Below are 10383 nucleotides of genomic sequence, written 5' to 3'. Positions count from 1 at the left end.
TACGTATACCTATTTATAAATCGCTATATATTTTATTAATTTCGTGAAGTTGTAATTTCTATAGTTGTTAATTGTTACCTGGGTAGTAGTGGTCTTTTCATCCCTTCTTATTTTAAGTAATTTTGGTAAGGTCTCTCCCACCTATCTATCGCTGAATATGAAAAAAGCTTACAAACTTTCAACCATCAGCATTTAATGAAATATAGTAAAACTTTATAATAATGGTCAAAAATATATTCACTGTATTGGCCAATAAATTTAATTAAATAGGCATACGTAATGAATATGTTATTTCTAAATGTGTGTATCGATAAAACTTCCAGTACGAAAATAAAAAAAATAATACAAAAATAGTCGTAACCGCGAAACGTTTTAGAGCCTACGAGATCTTTGAAAATCATTTTAGTAAAAATAAAATCAATTTCGAACAAAACGGGGTAGTTGCCAACACATAGTGTACGCGTCTTAAATACTTAATCTATCTTCAATTCGTTGTATAAATGTATAAAAACATTGACATATCGATAATACTAAACACGATAAGTACTAGATTAGCGAAGCCTGATTTCTTTCCAATACGATGATTACCACAAAATTATTAATGGTTAATAATAATGATTTTTTAATTGATTTCTTTGACTAATCATAGAGGTGTGTAACCCTATATAATTAATAAGTTACCCTTAAAATTACATACGTTAAATACAGTACAAGTATTATTACAGTTTTTCATTATAGAGAGTCATGAGAAATTTGTTTGAATTATGCGAGAAATAAAAACATCTGGAAAATAGGAGCCTCGTTTTAATTTAAATGTTAGTTTACGCAGCATATTTCTAAAAAAATATAAATTTATGGTATTATTTTATTATTGGTCTTGAATTTTAAATGCTATTTACCATCGATTCAGTTAATAAAAAATCTTTTATTATTATTTTTTAACTCTAATTACACAGACCATTTATGGATTATTAAAATCACTGACAACTTGCGTATATAGCATATATAGCATATACGTAGTATATGTAGACGCGATAAAATTAATAATTACTAGCGAAAAATTTCTAGAATCAGAATCAATTCCTAGATCCATAATAAACGGTCTACGTAGACTACATAGCTTACTATAAGACGAAACAAAGATATAAGGCAAAACCTTCAAATAATGGAATTTATCAAATTTCTAATAACTCTGTATTGTGTGGAGCCCCACCAGGCCAGCGACAGACAACGGCACATGTATAAACAATCCTTCACCAGGCGACAGTACGAATAGCACCAGAACTATTTCAAAAAGAAAATCATTAAAATGTATTTTTAAAATAAAATTATATAAGTTTGCATAGGGCTATAAATAGCTTCATATTATCTGAAAAATACGCGTTCTTTTATTAGAAGATAGAATCCTTTGTATTTCCACTGTGGAGACTACTGCTATATTTTTTTGCCCTATAACAGCAGTGATACGTCCGTATGTTTCATGCGAAGCAACATACATTATATATCTTTAACAGATAATAATAGATAGTAGTTTAATTCTATGCAGGCTCGATTATAAATGACCATGGGTAAACAACTATATACCATCAGGTAACCTTTATACTTATTTGTTTAAAAAATAGTGCTATAAGGCAAAAATAAACTCAGCAGTGTTGTAGCCGCAGAATAACAAAGGGCTCCATTCTCTTGCTGACACATAACATTAAAAATCAATAGAAATACAAACAAGACATTTTTAAATTAAATTTATGAGCATAATTTATCAAGCAAGTGTTCAGTGCAAACGCATCGTCTTATTTATATACAAATAAGCGGTAAAGCGTGATGTATCAGCTGGTGCTATTCATACCCGCCCAAACCTTATATTACATGAAAATTGGTACATTGAATAATCAGGAATGTAAGACAGTCAGACATTATGTATATACCTATGTTTATGAATTTTAAAATCCGCATAAAGATGCAACTCTCATTCTTAAAATTTAATAATTGAGATACGTTCTATACGTATAATAAAAATAAAGAAATAACTGGTATATTTCACAAAGATGGAGATAAAATAATTCGTAAAAACACGTTAAAAAGATTTTAAAAAGTTGATAAATATTTGAAGGGAATGATAAAAATGAGTTAACATTTTCAAAATAATGTTAAATGAAGATTATTAAACCAGTGGTTTTGATAACCTTACGTTTTCTATCTTGTACCGTTTAGGTGGGTTTAAAATTAGCAATTCGATGACGACAATTTCTTATCGAAATTGACAATATATAGGCCTATCTAGATGTTATACGTCATATACATCCCCATAATAACCTGATCAGTGAATAATTAAAACGCTTAGTCGTGGGGGAGAAGAAAACAATATATTATTTGCATTCAAACATAAAATAATATTTTTCATACATAGAGAAAAACGACAATAGGATTTTGACAATATGACCGATTCATATTTTATTACATAAGATATTTTGTAATACTGTATGTCGTAATTTTAAGTTTGAATACAAGTAATATTTTCGCGTTAAAAATATTTATTATTTAATGATAGACGGGACGGGGGCGACTATAAACCAATCACTGATTCTTTGATAATCTATCAAATCTGTTGTGGAAAAATGATGCGATTAAATTTCCCCCTCGCTTTTTTAACGTACAAATGACCGCTTCTTATTTGTTCCCCTATAAGTCTGAAGAATCAAGTGCATTTCCTTTTTACTTATGCATAATGTGAATCCCCACCCCATACTCTGGATACATTCTGAAACTCATATGTAAATATTATAAACAAGTTCTCCCCAATTCCCCCTCTCCCATTGATCTTATTACGCGACGGTCGCAAAAAATTAAGACGTAATTACCAAGACTTTGTTTTCCAATTACTGCATGGTGTGAATGTGAAACATATGCATCCCAGAGATGTGGCAACAAAAGGCGCCCTTCTCCGCGCATCCCCCTCTCCCCCATCTTGTAGTATAGCAGCGACTTACTGCCTGACGGTCACATGACACATAAATCCCCCCCCCCCATAAGCATCCCCCATGTTATAGAGTAGCGGCTTACTGCCCGACAGTCACGTGACACTTTCCCCCTCTCCCCTTCCCCGCAAGCGTCCCGCGCGGCACTTACTGCGCGACGGTCACGTGACTCATACTCCCCCGCCCCCTCCCCAAGCGTCCCCTCACGGTTTTTACTACCCGACGATCACGTGACTCAAATCTCCCCCCCCCCCCAAAGCATTTCCCCCGTAGTAGAGCAGCGTCTCACTGCGCGACGGTCACGTGTCACCCCCCTCTCCCCTGCCCCGCAAGCGTCCCGCGGCACTTACTGCGCTTGGGGCGCGTCGAGGCCGGGGATGTAGTCGAGCGCCATGAGGCAGGCGAACACCGTCATGATCATCTTGGGCTTGCGCTCGGCCACGTCCTCGGGCAGCGCGTACACGCGCGCGCCGCACCGCCGCGCCATCGAGATCGCGTACTTCGCGTTCGCCAACCTCTCCTGGAACATAACAACAAAATATTATTAATAATTATGTCTATACTAATATTATAAAGAGGAAAACTTTCTTTGTTTATTTGATTGTAATGAACAGGCCCAAAAACTACTGGACCGATTTTAAAAATTCTTTCACCATTCAAAAGCTACATTATCCACGAGTAACATAGGCTATATTTTATATGAAATATATTTCATAAATAGATTTTGAGGCGGTACAAAGTTTGTCGGATCAGCTAGTATATAATAAAAAAAAACTGATTCAAGGTTTAATGCCAGGGAATAATCGTGATCTCCTGGTGGAAGATCTTCCTTTAACAAAACTCCAACAACTTATAGATCACTACATCGCTCTTGAAGCTATAAATGAGGAATATAAAATAATGAAACTTTTTATAATATATAATACCAGACGAGCATGACAGGGGCTACTGCTGTCCATGGACATCTATAACCAACTCCAAATAGGATTAGTTTCCTGAGGTCGACCACAAATACCACGCTATCCCTGAAGACCAACTTGGAAAAGTATTTCTCCGCTGCACACTGCTGCTGGTATTAGACAGAAATAAGTGTTGCGATGACACAGAGGGTTCTAACTATATTCAAACTGTAAAAAAAAATTGTTATTAATAAGATAATTTTTTACCTCCTCGTCTACTCCGGGTAGAACTAAGTCATAGTTGATGGAACCAGGCTTAATCGCGTCAATCAAGTCAATGATGACCTTGCCGTCAGCCAAAACTTCGTCCTAGAAAAATTAAAAAACATTTATTTAAATTATTGCATGTACACTAAAATAAGACCTTTTAATTTAACTTAATTATTGTGTAAGTTGATGTCTTGTTTTCATGCTGTCTTTGCCTATAATTATTCGAGCACTTACCTTGGCCTTTTGTGTATTGTGTAATTTAAAATGTAAACGTGTAATGAATATTGGCAACCTTTAATAAATAAATAAATCTTCATTATACGTATTAAATACTAGCTGTGCCCCACGGTTTCATCCGCGTTGAAAAGAAATAACGCGAGTGAAACCGCCTGGCACAGCTAGATCTAAAATATAAATAGCCTAAGTTACTCCTAATTACATCAGCTACCTGCTAGCCAGCCAATAAAAATCCCGTCAAAATCGGTTCAGCCATTTCAGAGATCAGTACAAACAGGCAGACAAAAAATTTGAAAAATGTTATTTTGGTGTATGTTACGTATGTATATTAATATGCATGTGGTAAAAAGCGGTTATTTCAATATTAAAAACAGACACTCCAATTTTATGTATATGAATGTATAGATAGTACCTGGAAGCTCTTAATGGAGGATGATTTGCCAGCGCTCTGCAACTTGTTGTTGACCCATTGCACGATCTCCTTCTCGATGATGGGGTTGCCGGTGTTGGCCAGTCGTGTCAGCACGGACAGCGTGTAGGCACGCATCAGTTGCCAGATGAGAGCTGCGGACAAAGTTTATGTTTTTGGATGACTTTTGAAGAAAAAAAACACAACAGTATAATGTTGCTGTGTATTAAAATCACTAAATGTTTCTTTAGATGCTAAACAAATATGGGGATAGTTTCAAATATAGTGATTAACAGTGACGTTGAGAAATACGTTTTTTTATTATAGGGGCGAAATATCAAATATAGAGTAATATTGTAATCTCGTTCAGCGTTGCTTATCTTGTATACGAATTTTGATCTACCCGAGTAGCGGAGCCATGCCGTTATAAATATAGTACGATACCATTTTATAGTAGTTTAAATAAATGCAGGGTAATGTAGTAGAGTAAGGTATGATAAAGTATTACTATACTTTTGGATACAGTAGATAGGTGAGTAGAGTACAGTAGGTAGGTAAAGTAGGATGGACTTAGTAGACTAGAGTCATTTATAGTATTATAATGGTTAAGTCGTAGAGCTTATTACTATAGATTATGTTCTAACACTACTCATACTCTAGTATGAGTGTATTTTTGTAGTAGTTGTTGTAGTTGCAGTTGTCCACCGCTCCATGCGCCGTACAGTACAGTGGGACAGTTACCGAGTGTGAGCGTGGCGTTCCCCTCGTTGATGTCGGCGCCGGCGATGCCGACGAGCGAGAAGCCGAGCTGGCGGCCCAGCTCCACCGCGTAGTTGCAGTTCTCCACCGCTCCATGCGCCGTACAGTACAGTGGGACAGTTACCGAGTGTGAGCGTGGCGTTCCCCTCGTTGATGTCGGCGCCGGCGATGCCGACGAGCGAGAAGCCGAGCTGGCGGCCCAGCTCCACCGCGTAGTTGCAGTTCTCCACCGCTCCATGCGCCGTACAGTACAGTGGGACAGTTACCGAGTGTGAGCGTGGCGTTCCCCTCGTTGATGTCGGCGCCGGCGATGCCGACGAGCGAGAAGCCGAGCTGGCGGCCCAGCTCCACCGCGTAGTTGCAGTTCTCCACCGCTCCATGCGCCGTACAGTACAGTGGGACAGTTACCGAGTGTGAGCGTGGCGTTCCCCTCGTTGATGTCGGCGCCGGCGATGCCGACGAGCGAGAAGCCGAGCTGGCGGCCCAGCTCCACCGCGTAGTTGCAGTTCTCCACCGCTCCATGCGCCGTACAGTACAGTGGGACAGTTACCGAGTGTGAGCGTGGCGTTCCCCTCGTTGATGTCGGCGCCGGCGATGCCGACGAGCGAGAAGCCGAGCTGGCGGCCCAGCTCCACCGCGTAGTTGCAGTTCTCCACCGCTCCATGCGCCGTACAGTACAGTGGGACAGTTACCGAGTGTGAGCGTGGCGTTCCCCTCGTTGATGTCGGCGCCGGCGATGCCGACGAGCGAGAAGCCGAGCTGGCGGCCCAGCTCCACCGCGTAGTTGCAGTTCTCCACCGCTCCATGCGCCGTACAGTACAGTGGGACAGTTACCGAGTGTGAGCGTGGCGTTCCCCTCGTTGATGTCGGCGCCGGCGATGCCGACGAGCGAGAAGCCGAGCTGGCGGCCCAGCTCCACCGCGTAGTTGCAGTTCTCCACCGCTCCATGCGCCGTACAGTACAGTGGGACAGTTACCGAGTGTGAGCGTGGCGTTCCCCTCGTTGATGTCGGCGCCGGCGATGCCGACGAGCGAGAAGCCGAGCTGGCGGCCCAGCTCCACCGCGTAGTTGCAGTTCTCCACCGCTCCATGCGCCGTACAGTACAGTGGGACAGTTACCGAGTGTGAGCGTGGCGTTCCCCTCGTTGATGTCGGCGCCGGCGATGCCGACGAGCGAGAAGCCGAGCTGGCGGCCCAGCTCCACCGCGTAGTTGCAGTTCTCCACCGCTCCATGCGCCGTACAGTACAGTGGGACAGTTACCGAGTGTGAGCGTGGCGTTCCCCTCGTTGATGTCGGCGCCGGCGATGCCGACGAGCGAGAAGCCGAGCTGGCGGCCCAGCTCCACCGCGTAGTTGCAGTTCTCCAGACGCTCCATGAACTTGCGAAGCTTCGAGAACTGACGGTGCACCTGAGACAAACCAATACCGTTATAACGTAAATTCACGGAAAAATCTAAATTGTGGGCTATTAAATAGACAACCTTGCAAAACACCATAAAGGAATAATATCAACGAAGCATTTTAATTTAAGCCCGACAATAATTATACAGATTCAAAATTAGTCACCTTACTTAAATAAAATATGGCAAATGAGTAGTTTGAAAGTCATTTAATTTGCCTCATATTCTGCCTTACCACATCATCGAAACAGGTGAGTTTGTGATAAAAAAATAAATGTTGGCTGCCTCAACAGAATTACAAGAATTCTACCATAATGTATGTATAATATGTAATTCTTCTTTTTCTCCTCCAACTTATTTTTAAGTATAATACAACTCGTATATAAGTGGTAATGTTTTATTAGTATTTTTGCGGGTATACCTTTTTCCAGTTGACGATTCCAGGGCGGATGATATCATACAGCTGGAAGATGACAAGCCCGTCCGTCAGGTCGGAGTACAGCCAGTTCACGTGAGGAGCAACGCCCATAGAGTTCATCCAGTTGCGGTACGCTGGAAATGAGAAAATCCAATAATTGTAAAAAAAAAATATTAATTATACATTTTTTATAATCATAGGGACAATAAACTTTTGACTTGACACCGAAAGCTTTGACCAGAAAATAAATGCCTTGAACTAAAGTTCCTGATATCACGGATGTTATGGTCATATAAAGAAACGAGTACATAAAGGTATAATTTCAAAACAGATATCAAATTAATCAACAGTTTGACGGGGATATTACCACCGTCACACCTATTTCTAGTGTACCTCTGCATTTCAGTGAAGTGAAGGGTGGAGATATCAAGGCAACTATCCTAGCCCTCAAGAGTGATAATAATGTGGTCAGCTTCGGGTAGAACTCGTGTTCTATCCTGAGTTGGTGACAGTTCATGTATGGGCAGGGACCACATACCACAAATTGCATGTACGTTTGCTATTGGATGTTTTAAAGGATATCTTAAAAGAAACTCACTCTTCTCCTCCCTAGTCTCATCGAGCTGATGATAATCATCCTGGGCGTCGGCATTCCGCTGCAACCCGGGGTGTTGGTTGAACAGATTGGCCACGAACGCCAAGTTCAGCTTGTACACCCCGCCCACAACGTCCGCGGGCGTCACGAACGCGCGGCAGCGGAGCTTCGCCGCCTGTTGCAGCATCACTTCAGCGCGGCGGAGCAGATCTGTCTCCTGCGTGGACAAAAGATTAGCTGATATAAGTGACGTCTTATGCCATTTTTTACATACATGTAGTGATGACACGATGTCAGTGGATTTCATTTGATATGAAACCATCCATAAACTGAATGAAATAAAATGTTCATTCCCATCAAATTTTTTAGCACTTAACTTACTTAAGTGCGTCGATTCTCATCTGGTCACTCTCTAGATAGTCTCTCTCCAACTCACTCCGAGCGCATGCAACCCCTCCAAGACCTTCACTCCCTAACCATTGGATTAGGGAGTGAGGGTCTTGGATAAATATTGATCTAACTCTCCAACTCACTTTTAATCGCACTCCACATCACCCCAAGCCCAATCCCACGTCACCCTAACCCCACTGAAACCTCACCCCGTCAGCCCAACTCACCCTAAGAGCGTCCATTGTAACTCCGGCATCGTCCGGCGCGATCTGCTTCAACAGATACGAGTATATCTCTGAATCGGCCACATCCTGTTGGAAGTTGGTGCAGCGGCGAGTCACGCCCGCGCTCTGTAACTGGTGGTTGACCCAGCGGAGCAGGATCGCTTCTGGAGACAACGCGAGTAGGTCCTCGATGCGTTCCTGAAATAGACGTTGTGATATTAAAATGGCTGGAAAGCGAAATTTCATATAAAATCAGCCTGATTTTTTTTTATGATAAAAATCTACTGAAACCCTGAATTCTGTAAAATTGGTTCAACCATTTAAATAACAACTAACACTATTTACCCTGTCTGTTAGTCGGTAGTTAGTAGAAAAAAACGAACTTTTATTTTCCGATATTGTGTGATTTAAAAGGAAATTATAAAATGTTTATTTCGTAATGGGGGCACTTTTATTGAGTCTCGTTATTCCCCATACAAACATATTTATAAAATATCAAACATAACACTTTTCGCTAGGATTTGTTCCATTATCGAAATCAAATTGCATCTTTGATAATACTATCAACATTATGATCATTTACTTAAAAATAGTCTCAAGTCTTATTTACAGGAACTTTTAAAAATACATTACAAATGTAATGTATTTATTGACACGTTATATTTACCTGGTCATTGAGCAGTTCAGTAAGGCCTGGACAATGCTCGAGTGTGATCTGGTTGAAGAGACCAATACGGATGATCTGCCACAGCAAACCCAGGACCAAGTGAGGCTTGCCTGAAAAACAATGATACGAGAATTATAAATTAAAATACGAAATTGACTTTCACGAGCCTAAAATGCATAAAAGAGCGCTCTCTTTATTCCTCCTAGAATAAGCTTGCATAAATAAACAAAATTACTTTTTAGAATGTCTGTTAAAACCATAAGGTGCTTTAAATTAACTAAGACTAATATTAATTGTCATATGTTGCTCGTTTTCAATAATACTTCTATCAACGGTTTCGGATCAGTCCCAAAGTATTCTAGCGAAACAACTGTCCAGGTAAATTTTTCAGAGAGCAAGCAACAGAAAGCAGTATAAAAACTGTGTTTGTAGTATTTGCATCAACTGTCGTTCAATCTTCGGGAATCCCGAAACATTCATTCGTTCGTAAATCCGCAGGAATGAAAGAAATGTCTAAAATTTCGACAAACCAACAAATTAGGTAACAGTATGTGTTATGCGTATATTATTATATCTAAGCCCTTTGCATTGTTTACATGTAATCTAGACCAATGAATCCTAGGCCAATCTAAATAGTAGGTACGTTACCTTTAGCGAGATCATGTGCGTCGATATTAACGATGTTGCAGCCAATGGCCTGGGAGGAAACCAACGCGAGAGTGAGGTTCTCATGCTTGGTGTATAGAGTCAAGTTCTTCTTGTTGATCGCGCGCTCGTCTATTGTGTCCGGGCACGAGTGGTTTATCACTTTGCTGTTAAAAAAAAACGTATGTTTTAATTTTTTATCATTTGCACGCATAGATTAGTAAAGATTACTCACTCCTAACAAGAAAATGTACCCAGTTTTGAGAATTAAAATAGTTGCGTAAAAAAGTTTTGTCACGTCTCCGTGCTAAAATGTCTCTAAAATATTTGAAATAATTATTTATTTATTATTATGTAAATTATTATATTTATTATTACTTATTTATTCGTAAATTTTCCCTAAAAATGTTTTTATTTGTCAAGAATTCAAAAAAACAACTTACTATAATAAGCCGTCTGTGTCTTCATTCAATTTTAAGGCGGCGAAGTATCT

At 40.2% G+C, this 10383-nt stretch overlaps 1 protein-coding gene across 1 annotated transcript in view; it reads right to left on the bottom strand.

The window, feature by feature from the left end:
- The window catches only part of Fim (plastin-2 fimbrin), a 64649-nt gene that overhangs the window by 2605 nt on the left and 51661 nt on the right, over positions 1 to 10383 (bottom strand). The window contains exons 6-14 of the mRNA XM_073089989.1: positions 9894 to 10057; positions 9246 to 9355; positions 8582 to 8776; positions 7968 to 8181; positions 7373 to 7503; positions 6813 to 6960; positions 4797 to 4948; positions 4145 to 4246; positions 3329 to 3498 (exon numbers count right to left, since the gene is read on the bottom strand). Of these exons, the coding sequence (XP_072946090.1) occupies positions 3329 to 3498; positions 4145 to 4246; positions 4797 to 4948; positions 6813 to 6960; positions 7373 to 7503; positions 7968 to 8181; positions 8582 to 8776; positions 9246 to 9355; positions 9894 to 10057 (1386 nt within the window). The remainder of the gene's footprint in view (positions 1 to 3328; positions 3499 to 4144; positions 4247 to 4796; positions 4949 to 6812; positions 6961 to 7372; positions 7504 to 7967; positions 8182 to 8581; positions 8777 to 9245; positions 9356 to 9893; positions 10058 to 10383) is intronic.

Source organism: Epargyreus clarus, unplaced genomic scaffold, assembly GCF_041222505.1.
Source record: "Epargyreus clarus isolate Ecla_fem2 unplaced genomic scaffold, WU_Ecla_fem_2.2 ptg000031l, whole genome shotgun sequence".
NCBI lineage: Eukaryota > Metazoa > Arthropoda > Insecta > Lepidoptera > Hesperiidae > Epargyreus > Epargyreus clarus.
This window is presented reverse-complemented; position numbering and strand designations above follow the sequence as displayed.